This window comes from Sturnira hondurensis, unplaced genomic scaffold, assembly GCF_014824575.4.
Source record: "Sturnira hondurensis isolate 20B ecotype Veracruz unplaced genomic scaffold, ASM1482457v3 Scaffold0018525, whole genome shotgun sequence".
NCBI lineage: Eukaryota > Metazoa > Chordata > Mammalia > Chiroptera > Phyllostomidae > Sturnira > Sturnira hondurensis.
In genome coordinates, this window is record NW_028091156.1 from 7,263,548 (window position 1) to 7,284,713 (window position 21,166).

The window sequence follows — 21,166 nt, forward strand, 5'->3', positions numbered from 1 at the left end:
CACTGGCCAATGGGAATAGTACAATGTGGGCCTGCAGGAGATTTTAATTTCCTACCAGTCATATTGGAAACAGTAACAGGAAATAGGAGAAAGTAACTGTATGTTTATTAACTGTTTTAACCCAGTAAGGGTAGTTTATTGTCCGTGTCATACGTCGTGAATAAAAAGTATGAACACGATCCTTTGTTTTTTGGGTGAAGTCTTCAGAATCCAGCGGGCATCTCACACAGCCCACCTCAGCCGAGAGAAGCCACATCTCAGTGCTCAGCGGCTACAGGGCTGTCGCACAGAACCAACACACACATTCAGAGAGCACTGAGCTTTCTTTCTCGGGAGTGGTTTTCTGTTCCTGGGTGGACAGAGCAATTCTAGAATTCTGTGGCTTGCACACATGGCAAGAGGATCTGTGTGAACTGATGCACTAGCAACCAAATCAACCCTCTACAATCAAGGGTCGGAGTCCTTCTCTCTTAATAAATGGACGCTGATGAAATGGAAATCATCGTAAGAATCCCAACAATTGATGACGATAAGATTTGCGAACTCAACAGGCCGTATGCAGCACCAAGACTGAAAACAGCCACACACAAGGCTGGGGACTCGGTGCCAACTGTGACTCGGGCGTGTGTGATGGAAACGAGACCCACCCTGATCGGCGCTGACATCCGGCCAGCACGCATCCGATGGCCACCTTGGTTATGAACACGTGGAAATGCCTTCATTATTTCTGTCTCTCTAGGTAAATAACTGCTTCCCTAAGCACCCTCTTCACCATCCCCCGCGTTCCAGCAGTTGGATAGGTATTATACTTGCCAGTAGGATGCCCAGGGTTACTGCCCATTCTGACTGCCCATTCTAACTGTGAAGCACAATTAGTAAATCATTTTAATATTACGGATGCCTAAGATACACACATAATTAGCCTGGCATACTGACCAGAGTTAATCATCTGGTAAATCTGTGGCAAATTTAGCCATGTTGCTGATCTCATCAAATTGCTTTTTCCTAAAACTTCAAGAACTATGCACAGAACCGAAATGTCTGTATTTAGTAGGTCTAAACAGCCATACAAAAGGCATAGAGAATCTCCTCTCCCTCGAGCCTGTCATTTGCTATTAAAAATAGTACAGTGATCATTTCTCATTGGGTGAGATTTTTCCTCCACAATTGTACATCTCTACAATTCGTCCTTGATTTGATTATTAAGCTGTGGACGATAGACACAAACTAGTTCTACATAATATTCAAACTTGTGTTGAAGCATTCATGTTAATATTATAACACAAAAAAGGAAAACCGTGAGACATAGATTATAAAATAGACAACTTCTTGAGCAATAAAAATTTCACTGTTGAAGACATACAGTGAATGCAGCTGGAGAACTTCTGCCCTTTGAGAAAGTGCTGGAGAGACAGCACGTGGCTCTTTGTCACAAAAAGTGGCCGACTAGAGAAGGCTGGAAATGGATCAAAGTCCGAGTTGCCCTCTTCAAGGGCCTTTGCCTGGAAATATCTCATAATGCAAATAGAAGAAGCCACATACCCAACGGGGAAAGTCACATGCTATTAAAGTAAATGTTGACGTTGATCTGTGACTTAGAACAGAAGAATAAAATGGAAGAAATCCTTTATCCTGTCCCCAGTACTTGGTATTTTCCGGCATGTTACTGAGTAAATGGTGAAACAAACACTTCCCTTCAGCGTATACCCTGGGACGGAGCCGAGTGCAAGCGGCCAACTCATGGATTTGGTCTGGTGTGTTCCTACTAACGTCATGGCAGAGACATTCCTATTTTTGAGCCCCTTTTGGAAACAGTATATGTTGTTTTCCTGTCTTCTAAATGTTTACATTTTTTTGTTGAGCATACCTTCAATTGGAAGAAAAAATCTCAGAACTTCATGACCAGGTAGCGTATCTGTGATCCTTGGAAACACATCTGGTTTTGCCATTTGCTGAAAAGAGTTTCACGTATCATCTCGATCATTTCTTTCTAAATTAGCACCCATTCCTGCCCAGACATGCTGCCCCAAACCCCTGAATGGAGGTGTGCATTCTCCTGTAGTGGTCACACTTGGGGCCAGAGCCTTTTCAGAAAGTTCTTGTGAGAAAACGAGAGCAGAATATGAAATGAAAATCCTGAAGATAAGGAGTCAACTTTCAGTAGAAGTTTCAAAATACTTGAGACAAATGTGCACCATGGTTAGAACAATACAATAAGGAGTTCCTTCACAGAGTGGATTACTTTAGAATTTTATTGTTATTCAATGCACTGCAAGCATATTATGCATGGGGCTGAAAAGTCAGGAATCCTCTTGAACAGGCTCTCACTCTGGAAAATACGATTAGAGGAAGATAATTAAACCAACTCTCTAATTCTGCAGGAAGCTCTTTTGCAGGCTGAAGTGGAAAATGACAGTTCGTTTACTTGTGTAGAGGCAGGAATCCCAGCTGAAGTTCACGTCTGCTTCCATGTCCCGAATGTGATACATGGACTTCAAGTCTCTGCTGTCACAGACTGTACCAATAATAACGCAGACTCCACAACACATAACCACACTGGTTTGCGGACAAAAAAACTAAAATGATATGCGTTCAATCTGGAGATTTGTAGAGAGCTTGTGTATTCCCTTGGTCCGACCTTTGCTAAATGACAAAGTGGACTATTGGAGTTCTAATGCCATTTGACACTATGTACCTTGGTGACTTGATGTTTTTTACATTTGCTGCCATTAGAACAAATAGTTGTAGTGAGATCAATGCCAAAGGCAGGTGCACTGCGGTGTTAAAAGGCTAGCCCAACACTTCACCGTCTTACTCAAGTGCAGCTCTGGTAGTAGTGCTTTCATGAAGTTTAGTTTTATACATTTAATTCCTCTACTTGCAGAGTTTGAACTCACTTCTACATTTTTATAAAGCAAACACTTCTGAGTAATAATTGCAAAAAATTTTAGAAGACTGTGAAATTCACCTCTGAAGAAAATTGCTTTCCAATAAAATAAAACTGATGGCATTCAAATGTTGTTTTGCATTTGTATATTTGCCCCCCCCCCCTTTTTTTCTGCAGAGAAGGTTCGTATCTTCAACTAGATTCTCTGAAGAATCAGATGTCAAAAAGGTACCAGGTTAGTCATTTGAAGTGTTAACATTGTTTCTGAAGAAAAACAGCAGTCTCCTGATTTGAACCGAAAACCCACGTTGCCGCTCTGTATTTCAAATCAGGTTTCCCACAGAAAATAAGTACAAGAAGTGAGGTTGGCAAAGGCACGTAAAACCCCAGGGCTAAGTGGAAGAATGGTCGTGACCTGACTTACGCCAGTGATCCCGTGAGCCTGCGGGGCGGACAGGTCTTGGCCCCAAAGTCCAAGCCCACAACCCTGTACCATGTATCACGGAGCTTTTGTCTTACATCACTCTTGTTAACTGTACTTCCAGTTAAAGCGGCACTTTGCTGTGTGTGCGAGCGTGTCTATCCTTGCGCAGAAAAGGACGAGTGAGCTCAGTGGGGCAAAGGCTTGTACACCCTGAGTACAAGCAGCAGACAGACGTACTTCGGTTACTGTGCTCTAAAAGGAACTAGCTTTTTGATTATAATGTTTACAAATGAAAACAAGGGCACTGTCCTCCTCAGTGGCCATGGGATAGAATAATGAGAAAAGCGATAAAGCTTTATTTACCAGAAGTTTGAAAACACATATTGGAAAGAAGAAAAACTTGAAGTTTCTTTCTTTGCTTTGGAATAATAGACTGTATTGAGCCAGTGTTTTAAGCTACATTGTACCCGGTTGTAGAAAGAAGCTTTCTTAAAAGTGGATTTCATATTAGCATGTCATCAAAAATCGGTGATTATTTTAAGGCTACTGAGTGACAGCTTTATATTAATACATGAGCTACATTCTGAGATGCTTTTCTTCACAGACTGCCAAATTCTTAACACCTGATATCTGGACGACTCCCAATCGATAAAAATCGTGCAACTTCAGGTCTTTGGTTGTTATTATTAGCATTTACATCGATTACAGTTAAAGCATGAACAATTTTACCAGTACTATTTGGGGACAAAAAGAAATAAGTATATATGTTAACTTAAAAAGCATCTAATATATCCTATCATCTTTTATTTTTCTAGGCTATCTTCAGAATTTTTCCTGTACTTCGAAACTCAGGTCATACTAGCCCTGAATATAAAAACTTACCTTCCAAATTGAGTATACATTTTATATATCATATTTTGCACTTCCTTAATTATGCTGTTAGAACTACAAAGTATGTTCACACTTGCAGATTAGATTGCTTCTACCCTTTGGACATTATTTATGTATATTAAATGTCAACATGAAAATGACAGATGATTCCTGCATTCAATTAGAAAAACAATATGCGGTGCCTCAAAAAATCACATAGAGAAAAAGTAAGCAAAGCTTCAGCTCCAAACAGAAATTGTTTCAAATTCCACTTATTTCTTTTAAAATGCCTTGACCCTCTTTTAATGGTTTCTAGGCTTTAACAATTAAGCGAGCTTCTACTGAATATGCTGACAAATGAAATGAAAGCAATTGTCTTAAGCAGTACAACGACACGGAAGTGAAGGAAAGAAGGACATGGCAGAGGCTATCTGTCCTTCATCATTGCTACCACACATGTCGTCCTGACTCATGGCATCATGTTGGTGAGCCACGAAGAAGTTTAAGCAGACACGCTTTGAGCCCCGTCCTCTAACAACAAATCACGAGATTCATAATGAAACATACTCGGAAAGAATACATCGCTAAAATAGTAAAACACCGAATACGCAGAAATTATATTTTACGTAACCTGAGAAAATTAAATTTTGGATTAGGATGTCATTTTTATATCAGCTTTTAAGTTGTTTAAATGCTACACGTGCCAGCCGTGTGTGACTTCACTTCGGAGAGGGGGTCGTATTAGGAAAAGGTCTGCAAAGGAACGGGGGGAGGACACTAGTCTGCCCCCCAGGATTCGGTGGGAGGGAGTAGCTGGGTGGATAGAAGGAAGATCCTGCGTGTCAGGGAGGAGATGAGTTCTGTGCTGAGTGTAATCAGCGTGAGCTGTCTCTGGAATAAGCGAGGAAATCAATCCAAAGAGTAACGCAGCAACCTTTTTTTCCCTCCAATGCTGCTTGCAGGCAAGTTACAAGATCAAATGAAGAAGGTGGGCGAAGCAAGAGATCTGGAATACGGCAGACAAATGACAACGCATCGCTAGTTGGACAGCCTAATAAGTACCGTCTAATTTTCTCTTTAAAATCCATTTATTCTTCAAAGCCCTGGATCATCATCAAGGGACCACATTTTTCAACTGAGGAATTACAGAGGAGGAAAATTAGATTTTATTACATATTCTGATTGTGGTGAGCAAACTCATTGCAAATAGCTCTTGGAATGCATTTACTAAGAAGGTAAGGTCAATATTTGGATCCTTACAGACAACGCTGTGAAATATTTTGGCTACTTTTGTACCGTTATAGTGTTTAATCAATGCCCCTAAAGTCAGTTGCTGCCTAGATCAAGTTATCACTGTTTAGTTACCTGATGCTTCATATTTGTTAAACTTTTTACAAATTGTTAAAAGTGTTAAAATTGTTACAAATTGTTAAATGTTCGGGCATTGTTAAACTTTTAACATGCCCGAACATTTAAAATTTTCCTTATAGTTTATAACCTTGTGACAGCCACATGAGAAGTAACTTCTAAATTAATCCAATGTTATTAACATGATTATCATTCTACCACTTATATAACGGAAGTTACAAATTGTAGCATTCTCAAAACCAGTCTGGTAATATGATTTCTAGCACCTTAGTAAGATGAATATCCATGTTTAGTTAAATAACTCTGTAAAGAATGTCTTTAAGAGAAGGTACTGCACTTAGGCATAATTTGAAAGGTATTCATTTAAGTATGTTAAAATAAATTAAATGTTAATTTTTGCAGTGGAACAATTTCTTCAAATGAACTCTCTCAAGCAGGAAGCCAGCCAGCATGTGAACAGAGGCGTGGGATTATGGGTACTTCTCGGAGCACATTATCTAGACTGATAGGAAGTAAGGAGTCAATGCCAAACACAGAGAAGTGCTGACTTGTCCACTATTTGTATGGTCTGTGTCACTACTGGTTGCCTTTGCCTTTTTGATAGAGTTTTAAAAAGTTCTAAGTACCAACTTAGAAATTTACCAAAAATAATTTTTGAAGTACTGTTTTTATATTCCGATATAAATTCAATGAAATGGTACAAAGGGATATAAAATGATACATATAAATTAAAATTTGACTTGATGGTAAGTTTTCCCATATTTGTGCTCAAAGTAATACAAGTTCGATGTTTAACATTTAAATTTCAATATGTAATTTTTATAATATTAAAGTGAACTGTAGTGTGAAAATAAACTTAAATCAATAAAGCCATTAATCTTTTGACAACCTTGAACTTGATCGATTATTAATGTGTCATATTATTACTTTCTAAATAACTTGTATTATAATGTTACTCCACGAAAATCGGGCTGATGATGAATTTTAAGTGATAGGTACAGGGAGTATGGGACACACAGGATATCAACATAAGTGATTAAAGTGTACCACTCCAAGAACTGTAGCTTGGAGCCCCGGCGCCTGGGTACGATATGGCGCATGGTCAAGAAGTAAACACCTGCAGCTGTAACAGGGGTTGAAAAACCAGCACTCCTGAAAAATAACATTCTCGGCAAGTGTACTAGAAAAACTAAAAGATCCGATTACAGAGACCTGAACATATGTGCACATCCCATTCTCGGTTGCAGCTTGAGTGGAGAAGAGTAAAAGAAAAAAAATAATAATAAATTTAAAAAGTATTTGTTACAAGCTCCTAACCATGTATGCATATATGTATGTTTGGACGTCAAAGCAAAACCCTTCTGTGAAAATATGCACTTTAAATCAGATTTCAAAGACTTCCCATATATGAAGTCCCATGGAATAAAAACCCACAATAAAACATTTTAAGACAAGAAGAAGGGCAAACAAACAAAAACTTCTATTAAGAATAATCAACTTTACCACATATCTCCCTACAAGCATTGCCCTGCCCCAACCCCCTTCTCCGTATCACAGCCAAATTTATCCAAATTATTATCTACACTTGGTACATTCCCCTCTCCTCTTTTTTTCTCTCCTTCTTCCATCTACTCCGGTCTGGCTCAGTCATCCACACTGTCACTGAATCAGCTCTCACTAAGTGACCAACGACTTTCATTTTGCTCAATCGCAGGGACCTTTGCAGACCTCATCTCATTTACCTTTGCGGCATCATTTGCCATGGCTCATCACCCCTTCCTTTGTATTGCATTATCTTTCCCCGACTTCTTCGATGAGCACATTCTCTTGGTTTTCTTCCATGTATCCGTCTATTTTATGGGCTCATCCTATTCCAAATGGTCATGAAGTGTTAGCATTCTTCAAAAATTCTAGCTGCCCTCTCTTCTTGGTCTATGTTTTCACTCCTGGGTATTTCATTTGCTGCCATGGTTTCATTGAGTATTATTTACAATTCCAAGGCACCAAATTATTTATGGACCAAACACACTCTGGTCAAGACTGCTGCTCCAGGCAACAGGTCTGAATATTCAGCTGCCTGTTTGACTTCTCTGCTCGTGTAAGTCAGAGCCATCTCACACTCAAACATGTCCAAACTGAACTCAGGGACTCTTCCCTACAATTGCCCCCCAAGTTCTGACCCTCTTCTTCCCCCAATCTCAGTGAATAGTGTCATACTACAAATCTGGTTTGCCCCATGCAGAAACAGAGGAGTAATCACGGAACTTCCTCCTTTCTCACTCCATCACACCCGATGCAAGTTTCCATATTACAGGAAGGGCAAAAGTAGGTCTACAGGTGTGAGAGCGAGAAACAGAGTTCATTTTTGTGTTATCATTTGTTTATTAATGTATTATTGTCCATACGAACAACTATTAGCCTACATTTGCCTCATCCTTTGCTTGTATTCTTAATACTTCTAGTATTAATTTACATCTGTTCAAATTTACTGCCAGGCTTCTACAATAAGCTACCATTAATTCTGATACCATATCCTAGTCCACTTGGCACCTCAAACTAGCCTTCAAAGCCCTGACTCAGAAATTTCACTTTCAGGAATCCATCAGGGCGAAGATGTATGTGTAAGAATGTTTGTTCCGGTGGGAGCGCTCAGACACCATTCTGAAGAGGTTTGATGGGGCCGGCCCAGAGGACAGACAAATACCCCTGTGAATTCCCTATGCCAAAGCTCTGGACATAGCCAGAACGGCAGTAAGTAGTGGTGATACTAACTCTTGTGTTCTCATCATGCTTCCAGTACTTCCTCAATTCCTTCCAATCAAAGTCAGCCTTTTTCTAAGAGATCAAGTCTATTTTCTAGTTACCTTTCTAATCATTTGGGGCTCTAGATTCTGGTAAACCTCGTTTTTTGCCAAGTCAAGCGAAGATCATCGCCAGGAAGAGATGAAAGCTATGGCCCCATACACGGAGACAGGGCAGTAGGTCTGGACCCCTAGAGCTCCCACTGAGGCATTAACCTGGCTTCGAACGACAACCACCACCACCACCACCACAACAAAGTAAATCGAGGCCTTTAAATTAAGTCAAATTAAGAGTTTAATTGCAGAGAAGTGAGGATAACATGTTCCATGATCTTTATCACGTGAAGAATTTAACTCTTGCTATTCTGGATTAGCAGTAAGGCTGGACTGCAGAGAAGACTAGCCTATGTTGAATTTTTAGAGACAAGCTTATGAAAAACTTCATAAAGTTCAAGAATCACCTTGGGTATCATAACTGTTAGAAGGAAAATTTTATAGGCAAAACCTGTAAAACCTCTTGTCAAATGAAGACCCTGTCTGACACCTAGGGCGAGCATCCTACCGTGGGTAACGTCAAATTTGCAGACCTCAGAGGGAAGCATTTGCCATGGTCTCCTTCGAGCTGAACAGTTATTAATAATCAGACAGAGAGATGCCTCAGTCTCAGATTTTCTTGCAGTTACAAAATAAAACGTTCTAAATGGCTTACCATGCCTTATAAAAATACATTCCCTTATGTTTGCTCACAGCTCAAATGTAATATTTTAGACTCAAATGCAAATCGAGGCCTGTTAATACGTATGGTCTGATGTACTCTACTGATGATTGGACACATCATTGCACTTATTAATTTCATTCATAAGCTAAAATTCAAATCAGAAACTCTTGAAGTCACTTTTTAAACTATAATTGAAAATTACTATGCACTGTAATAAATCTAAATAAATCTAAAAATGTAATAATAAGACAGTGATTAAAAAGCAAAGGCTGTGTAAACATATCCATCTGAACATTACATATTTAAAATATTCAATAGGTTAGATATTATTTCAATAACACAATATAACAATATTTGGCTCTGTCCAATTTTCTGAAGGGCATATATTTTCTGAAGAGTAAATATAAATATTATATGCAAATACAAGTGCCCCTATATATTTATAATATAAATTGTATAAACTTATATGTTTCCAGAAGCCTACTGCCTCCAAGAAGTCTGACACCAGGGTAATAAAGGGGAGAAAACTGAAGGATTTCAGCCCCTGATATAGTGTGAGAAAGAAAAAGAAAAATAGCCCTTTAACTGAATATTTGATTATTGCAGGCCATTCTCATAAGCAAAATATTTTCCCTCAATTACACCTAATTATTTAAGTGTTTACATTTACTAATGGAATGAAACAACACAAAACAAACAACCGTAAGGGGATGTTTTTCAGCAAGAGCACAACCTTCAGTCAACATGTACCGAAAGATCCCCAAAATTGTACGAAGCCAGTCTGCTGAAAGAGAAAGGCGCATTTTACCCCAGTCGATGCAGAAGAGTAAAATTGCCCCTAGCCGAGGTATGTTTCTCTGCTGTGCCATTCAGCCCTAATGATCCCCACACACTGCACGGGCACATCAATTATGATCATCTTAATCACGGTCGTTAAGCTGAGTGTTCATTACGACCAGGATCCTGGTGACAGCAGATTCAATCACCGGGTGCACTGGCCAAGCTGTCACAGTCCCACCCAAGTTTCTGCGGACAGCGATGTGCCACATTAAGCCTCTGATCTGTTCCACATCCCACTCCATTCCAAAAGCCGTAGACGGTAAAGGTCGGCTTTATGTTCTGTGCAATATGCTTAGGTTCTCTAAATTAATTCTTTGGAGTACTAGATATTTTTATGCTGTGTAGCTTATCAAGTATTGTTTAGGACCAAAATGCACATAAAAAAAAAGGCTGTTCCGCTGATGTAATCCACTTATGATAAGGCAGGTGAGGTGAGGCTCTGTTCACACAAACTGCCTTAACAGTCTCTTCCGAAATTTTGCAAACAAGGGGAAACATAAACTGTCCCATTAAAGTCAGTTGTCTAGAATGAACATGGAAACTAATTCCAATTAAGATAAAAGGCTAAGACTATCATTTCTGCTTTGGTTGATACGGATGTATGTAAATGTTTTGACAACTGAAAGAATATTTTCAGTATACTGAATCTTTAATTGTCCAACTCTTTTAAATGTACCAAAGTAGATTAATAGTGACTAGTATATTCCCCTTATTAAGTTTCATTTCTATTTTAAATATTGAAATCAGCACAAGAAGAATTTGTAAATACAAAGTAGATACCCACACTTAAGAAGTGTGACCATTTAACTCAGAGGAAGAATCAAACAACCTAACTTGGGCATTTCATAAACAGATTAAAGAAATATGAGTAAGTTATGTTATATATACATTATTTTATTATTGACATATACTTTCAAAAAAATAATACACATTATTTTTCATTGTGGTTTTCATACTTTCAGTAGAAAACAGTATTTGCTCTCAACTTGCTGACATTATGATCTTTGTATAGTGTTCTTCACATTAATAGCTTTAAAAACAGAGAATAATATTTTCAATAGCTGATATATTAATCAATTTCATGGGAATGCAATTAGAGATAGACTAATCTCTTACCAACTTAGGTGAGCAGCACCATCTTTACATAGCATAACATTTTGTAACCACGAAGGTATTCACTGTAATAAGAATATCTATACTTGCCGTCATCGGTGTCTAATTTCAGCCTTTGAAAAGGGACACTGTTTTTGTGAATGTTGCACTAACTCACCTTGCCACAGATCCATTTCTTAGGGTCTTCATCTCTGAAATGCTGACATCCATAAGAACTGGAGGCACACTTGCTTGATAGGTGCACAGACGGGATGTACTTTTCATTCTTGTGGTAGGAGGTGAAAGGCAAAAACCTGGAAGGCAGTAAGGTGATATTCCAAATTTGATTTCTGGAGACACTGGATTTAAAAAAAAAAACACTTTAGAGAAGTAGTCAAGCACAGTGGAAATAATGCGTGGCTTGGGGTTGGAGGACCGGAGTTGCATGTCAGCCTTTGTCACTGCCTGTCACTGTCACTAACTTCTGTGGACCCTCATTTCTTATTCTGTGAGTGGAGATGCTAAAATTCGTCAAAGAACCCTTGAGTCCCAACTCTTCTGTGGATACAGAAAAAGTTCAATAATTAGTTTATTAAAGACTAATTAATAAACTGATTATATATAATAACTAGTTAGCCTATATGGGGTATCGCATTAGAAAGTGTGCTTAGAAAATGACCAAATCTGAGACTTCCAGCCAAGATGGAGGCATAGGTGGAAACACTGTGCCCCCACCCACAACTAGCTTTAAACACAACGAAGTTTTAGTAACAGAAACACAGCCAAAACACAGAAAATTGAACTGTACGGAAATCCGACAACAACGAACCATTCAGCCAAATGCGTAAGAGGGGCGGAGTCAGCGGCAGAGCAGGTCAAGCTGGAAAGATCTTTTGGTCCGACCGACCCAGGAGCGTAGGCAGAGGCAGTTGGCGGATCCCAGGTGTGGGGTGGAGACGGGCAGACCCAGTGAGGGCATGGGGTGGCTGGCTGACTGCGTCACACATTTGCAAGTAGATAAACCAAGCAAAGGAGCGAGCAGTGAGACGGACCCTGCAGGCTAGGGCCCCAGCGGGAATTAGAGCCTGAAAGAACCAACTGGAAAGACTTTCGGGGTCGAGGGGCCAGGGGCTCCCAGGCTCACAGAGAGTTCGTTGGAGAGACCCACAGGGTCCTGGAGAGTACATGGGCCCACACACCCGGAAACCAGCACCAAAGGGGCCCAATTTGCTTGTGAGAAGTTGCAGAGGGGACAGAAATCTGAGAGCGAGCGGAGTGGAGCAAAGCGCCATTTTTTCCCTCTCTGACCCCGCCCCCACGTACAGCGTCACAACCCAGAGACTGGGTCGCCCAGCCCTGACGAACACCTAAGGCTCCGCCTCTCAAACATAACAGGTGTGAACAGACCAAACATTATGACTCAAGAACAGCTCAAAGCCCCAGAGCCTATAATTCTAAGTGACCAAGAAATAGCCAGCCTTTCAGATGCACAGTTCAAAACACTGGTGATCAGGATGCTCACAGAATTGGTTGATTTTAGCCACAAATTAGAAGAACATATGAAGGCTAAACTGATTGAAATGAAGGGAAATACACAAGAAACCAATAGTGATGGAAAGGAAACTGGAACTCAAATCAAGGGAGTGGACCAGAAGGAAGAAAAAAATGACCAAACAGAAAAGAATGAAGAAACAAGAATTCAAAAAAATGAGGAGAGGCTTAGGAATCTCCAGGACATCTTTAAACACTCCAACATCCGGATTATAGGGGTACCAGAAGGGGCAGAGGAAGAGCAACAAGTGGAAAACTTATCTGAACAAATAATAAAGGAGAACTTCCCCAGTCTGGCAAAGGAAATACACTTCCAGGAAATTCAGGAAGCTCAGAGAGTCCCAAAGAAGTTGGACCCAAGAAGGAACACACCAAGGCACATCATAATTACACTAGCCAAGATTAAAATGAAGGAGAGAATTCTAGAAGCAGCAAGGGATAAGGGGACAGTCACCTACAAAGGAGTTCCCATCAGACTGTCAGTGGATTTCTCAAAAGAAACCTTACAAGCAAGAAGGGGCTGGAAGGAAGTATTCCAAGTCATGAAATCCAAAGACCTACAGCCAAGATTGCTCTATCCAGCAAAGCTTTCATTTAGAATGGAAGGGCAGATAAAGTGCTTCTCAGATAAGGTCAAATTCAAGGGGTTCATCATCACCAAGCCCTTATATGAAATGTTAAAGAGACTTATCTAAGAAAAAGAAGATAAAAAATACTAACAGTGAAAGGACAGCAAACTCACAGTTATTAACAACCACACCTAAAACAATAGCAAACTAAGAGGACAGCTAGATTGGGAGTGGAACCATAGAAATGAAGAATGCATGGAGGGTTAGCAACAGGGGAGTGGGAGGAGGAGAAGGGGGGAGAAGGTACAGAGACTAAGTAGCATAGACGGTAGGTAGAAAATAGGGGGAGGGTAGGAATACTATGGGAAATATAGAATCTAAAGAACTTGTGACACAATGGATATAAACTAAAGGAAGGAATGGTGGGGGAGGGGTGTGCAGGGTAGAGGGGAGTGAAGGGGGGAAATGGGACAACTGTAATGGCATAATCAATAAAATATATTAAAAATAATAATAATTTTAAAAATTAAAAAAAAGAAAATGGAAAAAAAAAGAAAATGACCAAAGCTAACTAAAAAGACTAAAAGTGTCTTTGTACAATGTGTCAGATTGCATGCAATAAGAGCATATATAATATTCTCAGGCATATGGCTAGAAGCATTCCAAATTGTCCATTTTGTCAATATTATCAATTTTAAACTTCTTCAGACTTAGAGGTCTCTAATAATAAAATTCCAGTATTCTGTGGTTATTTATTAAAAAAACACACACACATGTGTGTTTTCAAGGAAACAGTGGACAAAAAGGGAGCACAGTCTTGTAGAGTCTTCACTGCACAGCCAAAGGAATAAAGGGCTCCTTTGTGGGCAAATTCTAGAACTTCTTAATTATACACGAGCTTATTATCTGTATCCCCAGTGTTACACAGCACCAGAACTTCATTCGAGAAATTAAGCTGGGACAGTGAAGGCAGCACTTTGTACATTTCCCCTGGAAACGAGCTGGGAAAGGCGGAGGGACAGCAGATCAAAAGAGGGCAATCACGCTGAACGTGCCCTGGAGCACCGCACGCTTAATACGATTCTCCCAGCCACTACCTCTGCCATCGCTGCTTGTTTGGAGTAGTCCGTGTTAATGGGGTTAGCTAATCTAGTATTTTAACTTAAAAAGGCTCTGCTGATTAATAAATGTTGCACACTGTGCTAGTAATTAAAATAAATGGAAGAGTTACAAATAAAAGTTGAATTGTTAAGAAAACACTCTCTGAAAATATATGATAATCCCTATTTATCATAATACAGTAAGAGTTCAGAACATATGCAAATTGCAGAGGCCTGAAGTGTCGGCAAAAATCACCAAAGTCAAAAAAGTTTTGAGATGGGTTAAATTTCCCCGTCACTATTCTATAGTGACAGGCAGAACCAGATCTCATGTCTGTATGCCACATTCTTTCAAACGCCCTTTAAAAAACCCTGTTATTGAGGAGCTCGTTTCTTAACTTTTCCTATGGTCCTGTTCATCACATGATACTTACTTAGAAAAATATTTAAAAGGCTTGAAAATGAGTTGCCTACTATTTACCAAGGAGTTAGACGGCAAATTTGAGGAAAGTGAAGGCAGACAGGTAAGATTCATTGCTATTGAATGTTTCTCATCCACGCTATCAAATGCGGAGCCGAAAAAATTTGAGTTATGTCCTGGCTGGTGTGACTCAGTAGACTGAGTGCTGGCCTGGGAACCAAAGGGTCGCTGGTTCGATTCCCAGTCAGGTCACATGCCTGGGTTGCAGGCCAGGTGCCCAGGTGGGGGTGTGTGAGAGGCAATCACAGGTTGATGTTTCTTCTCTTTCTCTCTCCCTTCCCCTCTCTCTATAAGTAAACAAAATAAATAAATAAAATCTTTTAAAAATTGAGTTTTTCTGTTACTGCTTTGCTACTGAACATTTATAGGACAGCTCTCATTTCACCTGCTCCAAATTATTTAGGGCAGAATACATGCCTCAAATAATGCCCCTTTGGCAAAGCTCCTTGAAAACAACAGGTAGAAGGAAAGGAATCCAAGGGAAAGGGTCATCAAGGAACATGTATGAGGGACCCATGGACAGGAACAATGGGTGGGGGGATTGAATGTGGAAGGTGGGGGTGGGTAGGGAGGGGGAGAGTAATGGGGGGAAATGTGGACGACTGTAATTGAACAACAATAAAAAATGAAAGGGATCTGACCTCTTTTTTCTCCCTCAAGTCAGAAGCGAAGAGTCCCTATGACAGATGCCTTCCCTAGGGCAGAGGACTTCTTTATAAAACAGACCTTGTTAAACAACTTTGATCTTCCTTTGGTTTCCTCACGTATTTTTGTTACTTTTCCACAATTGCTTCTCCTTGTTCAACCTAATATAGAAGCTGTAGGGTGTGCCGCTCCTTGGGGGTGTCCATTTCCTTATGGGGGCTCCTGTGTCTCATAAAACTTAAATAAAGGGTATGTTTTTTTCCTGTTAATCTGTCTTAGGGCAGTTGAATTTTCAGGCCCAGCCAAGCATCCTGAGAAGGGGGGGTAAAGTATGGCCCCTCCTACAGTGACTACAGAAAAGGAACACGGACTCTAAGGGGATGAAAACACCTTGTCACTCTGGAGCACAGATTCCCTTGAACATGGCAAGAGATTAACTGGACAAAGAAGCCCACCTCACACCCTGGGTGGCTTGTGTCTCGTAACAGGAATCGGGGTTTATGAGGCAACCTCGATGCAAAGCCTTTAAAGAGTGCGGCTGAATAACTCCTTGCTGAACTTTCCTGGCGCTGCTGGGGCAAAGGGCTGAAGGGGGCAGAGCCAGCAGACTTTCCTAGCAATCAAGGCAGAGAGTCTAGGTGCCTAAGTTAGATCAGTGGTAGAGAAACAGGGGCTGAATCAGAGAGACACTTAACAGGCAAGAAGGGCAGGATTTGAGGGCCGCCCCAACGCTGGAGAACCGGAGAACTCACAGAGAGACAGCGAGGTCTGGGCACATTGATGATCCTGAGATTGACACACCAGACCAGAAGCACAGGTCAGTGTGGGACATTCTGAGTTTGGGACATCCGATGGAGATGCAGACAAAGATGGCCGTTGGAAATACACATCGTGGGGGAGGGCACAGAAGTAAGATCTTAGAGATTTAGAGTGGAAGCCATTGGCATAGAGGCGGTAGTTGAAGTCTTTTCAATAGAAGCGACAAAAGAGGTTATGGTAAGAAATAAGAAATTACAGAAAGAAGAAAGTAAAGAAAAAGAGTAGATAGTGAATCCTGCCATCATCTTAGTTCTATCCCACTACCTTTCACTAAAATTTCTGTGATATTCTCCTAATGGGTTCCCTTCCCTCTAGCAGGTTTCTTCTGAAATACATCAGTCTCACAATCCACAAATTCATATTTTTATAACATCCTCTTCCTCAAAAGCCTTATTAAACAACTCTCTGTCATCTGCCGAGAAACCCTCCAATCCTTGGCCTTGAAGCTTTGCACAATTTTTCTTTCTACTGCTTCTCACATAAAAATTCGTTCCTGCCAAATTGGTCTTCTCAAAGTTCTGTGAACTTTGCCTGCCATTATCTTTGCTTATTTTCAGAAGATCAGCCTTTTTTTTACCTTTTCTTTTCTCTATCAAAATCCAGAGCAAACTGTACATTAAAATAACAAAAAAGTCACGGCATTTTAAAGCTTTAACACACACTGGACCATTTTCCAGAGCTCGCCGACAGCCATTATGACTTGGAATTTCATTAGGTTCCCTGGTTTGGTTGAGCAGATTCCTTTTTCCTGGGCACTCAATCCCTCGGGCTGTATTCCTGACAGGCAACATTTGCCGAATCAGTAAATGCCAGAGCTTCTCACATGAAAATGCCTTGGCATTTTCTTCCTAATTGCTTATATAATATCCTGACTTCATAAAAATATACGTAAGAGTGAAGAAATCACGTTCTTCAAGAAGGCATGAGAAAGTAGCATGAACTTTTTTATTTTATTTTTTTTAAAGATTTTATTTATCTTTAGAGGGGAAGAGAAGGAGAGAAGGAGAGAAATATCAATGTATGGTTGTCTCTCATGTGTCCCCTGCTGGGAACTGGCCTGCAACCCGGGCATGTGCCCTGACTGGGAATCGAACCGCAATCCTGTGGTTCGCAGGCCCGCGCTCCATCCACTGAGCTACACCAGCCAGGGCCAGCATGAGCTTTTTTAGAATCAAGAACAAATAAAGCTGTAAAGTGACTTCTGCAAAGACCCTCTGTAATCTACATTCTCTGCGTAAAACAGAATTGTCCCACTTCCTACGCTGATGTGAAAGAAGATGTTAAAGAAGATGTGACCTCATTTGGAAATACGGCCATTGAAGATGTGTTAAGATGCGGTCACCCCAGAGTAGGGTGGGCCCCCGATCCACTCGTGTCATATGAATGCCGTCATCAATCCTGTCCTGTCTAAACCATGTGCATGTTGAAAATAATTTCTTCTGAATAGTTCAAGAGCGACTTTACTTTTTCTCACAAATACAAGATTTGGGGCAATATTAGAAATAAAAAATGTTAGCTGACTAAAGGCCCCCCATCAGGGCACAGCTATCTTGTAAGCTGAGGACTCACATGTTGTCCTGAACGTTTCTCGCCTCTTCCTGTCTTCTGAATTCCTCCCTGGCCTCTTTCACCCGGTTGACCGGCTCAGCTACCCGCAGAGTGGGCTCCAAAGGCCTGTAGCGCTGTTCTAACACTTCGGCGATGTCACGGAAGGGACCCTGGCAAGACGGGGTGAGGTCACTGTTTTGGTAGGGAGGGTTCCTTTATCGTGTTATTGATGACCCAGGCTAGGGAATATTTACACAGTATAGCAAGTTTCCTGAATTATTTTTTGAGGAACCGTTTGTTCTTCTCTGAGTTAGAAAATACATGATATAAGAATATCACACCTTCAAGAAATAGTCACACAAGTACAATCAGTTATACTGAAAATGTTTCAGAGTAAGCAGAACTTTCCTCACATCAAAGGAGTTTTTATGCTAGCACTGGCCAACTGGTAGTTACGGGTTGTTCTACTTTCCAATTTTAAAGAGCGTGTGTCTTCTAATATAATTTCAAAAGAATTCTCTCCCTTTTAAAGTAAAAATATTAGAAACAATTCTGAGCATAGCTTTCAAAGAGTATTTCTATAAATAGGAAAAGGATAGCAAGTGCTTTTTCATTAAAATAAACCTTTTAGGTGAATGTCAAATCTTACATTGTTGGTCTCCAAAAACACAGAAGGGCTGTATTTTTAATTGTGTTCTTTATTTAAAATTCTGAATTGTACTGCTTAATAATTTTGATAAAATAGCAATCATTTAGTCACCCCAAAATATAAAAAAATCCAGAAGCTACAACTGTGAAAAGTGATTTACAACATAGCCTACCTTTATTTTATTTATTTTTTAAAGATTTTAAAAAATTTATTTATCTTAAGAGAGGAAGGGAAGAAGAGAAGGAGAGAAGTATCAATATACAGTTGTTTCTCATGAGTGCCCTGCTGGGAATTGGCCTGCAACCCAAGCATGTGCCCTGACTGGGAATCGAACCATGATCGTGTGGTTCGCAGGCCTGTGCTCAATCCACTGCGCTACACCAGCCAGGGAAGCCTACCTTTAAATTAGTAGTTACTTCTACTACTTACTAGAATCCACTGGTTATCTAATTAATCAGCATCAAATAAAGCACAATACAAATCAGAGGAGGCTCAAGATGTTGCTGTGTCATTAATGACATATTGTTTTCTTTTTTCACCACTATAGTGCAGGAGAGAAGTGATACAAAATGAACAAAGATTTCTAATCATATTCCTTACCCTTCTTTAGATGGGTTATCACTAACAAGACACAGCTGGAGTCACTGCCAGCCCTGAGTGAAGACTGTGGGCTAATAAAAAGGAATGATTCACGCCTCATTTATGTTCACTTATGTTTTACATTAATAGAAACCAATAATAGGAACCAGTTACCATAAAAGTCATGGACCGTAAATAACACAAATGGCAAATAAGTATCATCTAGTACTTTTCACAGCTGGACAGGAGGATTGCTATATTTGAAAGGAGTTAATGAATTTGTATCAGAACTTTACTTTTTAAAGATACAGTAACATGATTCTAAGTTCACTATTAAGATGTATATGTGTGTGTATATATACACATTCTCATTTGATATAGCTCTCCATATATATTTTATTACATATAACTATTAATATATACTCACATATATGTAAATGTATATATACATACTATATAAATGTGTATATATATTCTGTACCATAATATATACACCATTGTCACATAATAACCAATAATATGGTTTCTGCCCTGGTTCCCAACTCAGAAACAATTACATACCCACATCTTATTAATATCATAGAATTTTCATATGTCCTAAGGAGTTGCATGCAGAATTACTTTATGAATTCCATGTAGTAGCAATACCTATCCCAGTGAATACAGCATAAAATATGGATTATTAAATATTTAAATATACTATGTTATATCTGATACCTTAGCAACCATTGAACTCTTAATGCACATGCAGTAGAGATATTACATTTATTTTCTTTGTAGAATAACTAATAAATGAATTGTTCTTTCAATGGTATTATATACATCCGTTACTGGCATTAATAATATGCATAATTCAAATGGTAAAAATTGCTAGTCACCAAATTCATATTTGTGTATAAATATATTTTAGTGCCTTTAGATACTGGTATAAGCCATATTTGAAAAGAATAAGAGAACCATACCCTGAGGCTATGTCCCAAAGTAAATGAAGTATTTCCCATGATGTCTCGTTGCCCTCTTGCTCAAGTCCACCCTGCTTGCCACTGCATTTCAGAAATTAGAATTTTTAGCTTCTATGGATTTTTTAGATAACTAGATTAGTATAAAGGTAATTAAGAATATTGATATAAGTAGATTTTCTTATCAAGTGAAGCAGGGATGAGGAAAAAGAGGAAGTGGTCCAGGGGGAAAATCACCTTTATAGATTTTTCACTTCTATTTTACAGCTCTTTCTATGATACAATATAAATTGTCACTTAATAGTATTCATTATCTGTTAGTTTTTAGAAAACAAAAATACACAAGTAAAGGGAATTAAGGACCCTGTTATAAAGAATGAAAACACAAAACATCACAAATAATTATATACAGGAGTGGTTGTTTTTTATGGCACAGAATGCAGGCCGTCTTATTGCACAGTCGATGAAACGGCTGGGCCACGAATGGGACCCCACTCCTGCGCATTCACACCCTCGCAGGGGCTGGACCTGTCCACCCTAACACAGAGAATATGGGAGAGGTAACGGGGTGTCACCCGTGGTGTTAGGTCATAAAAAGGCTGTGGCTTCTGTTCTGACAGCTCTCAGCTCTGCAGAGAGGCCCACAGGAGGAGGGGCTGGGACAGGAACCACTGACCATAGGAGTGACCCTGGATGGGGACCTCCCCACCCTCTTTCATGTGACATTGCAGCCCTGTCCTGTTGACTGAAACTGCCCAGGAGACCCCGAATCAGAGGCTTTTCACCTACGCTGTCCCTACCACGCTGACCCGCAGGACCTGTGAGGTAGGAAAGGTGTGTTGGCTCATGCCACCAGGTTTGGCAGCAGTTAATTATACAGAAAGAGACACACACAAGCAAGCCCGAAGAAGAGGACTCCTAGGTAGGAGCTCTGGGAGCTTGGGTGGTGTGAACCAAAATAAACCCCGATCAGGGCTAGTGCTACCTGGTGGCACTTGTCCACTCCAGTTTAAATGTTGGTGGGCATGACAGAACTATCGCTGTCTGGGACTTTCAGGACAGTACAATTGTCACCTGACATATCTATCTCACTCCGCACGATAGCTCTGGGAAGTCACTTGCCCATCCTGCTCTTCTCCGACCCACACTGAAGACCGCGGGTCTGTGTCCACAAGAGTCTTGCATTGCGTCAGGCCCTCCCTGATTCTCCCACTTATATTTTTCTATCATGTTTACAATCGTATGGAAAGATATGGATCATCAGAT

The 21,166-nt window shown here is 40.1% G+C and overlaps 1 protein-coding gene across 2 annotated transcripts in view; it reads right to left on the minus strand.

The window, feature by feature from the left end:
- The window catches only part of SPATA17 (spermatogenesis associated 17), a 92,372-nt gene that overhangs the window by 20,723 nt on the left and 50,483 nt on the right, over positions 1–21,166 (minus strand). For both annotated transcript variants that reach the window (XM_037069497.1, XM_037069496.1), the window contains 2 exons: positions 17,735–17,883; positions 11,179–11,314 (listed from right to left, as the gene is read on the minus strand). In XM_037069497.1, the coding sequence (XP_036925392.1) occupies positions 11,179–11,314; positions 17,735–17,883 (285 nt within the window). The remainder of the gene's footprint in view (positions 1–11,178; positions 11,315–17,734; positions 17,884–21,166) is intronic.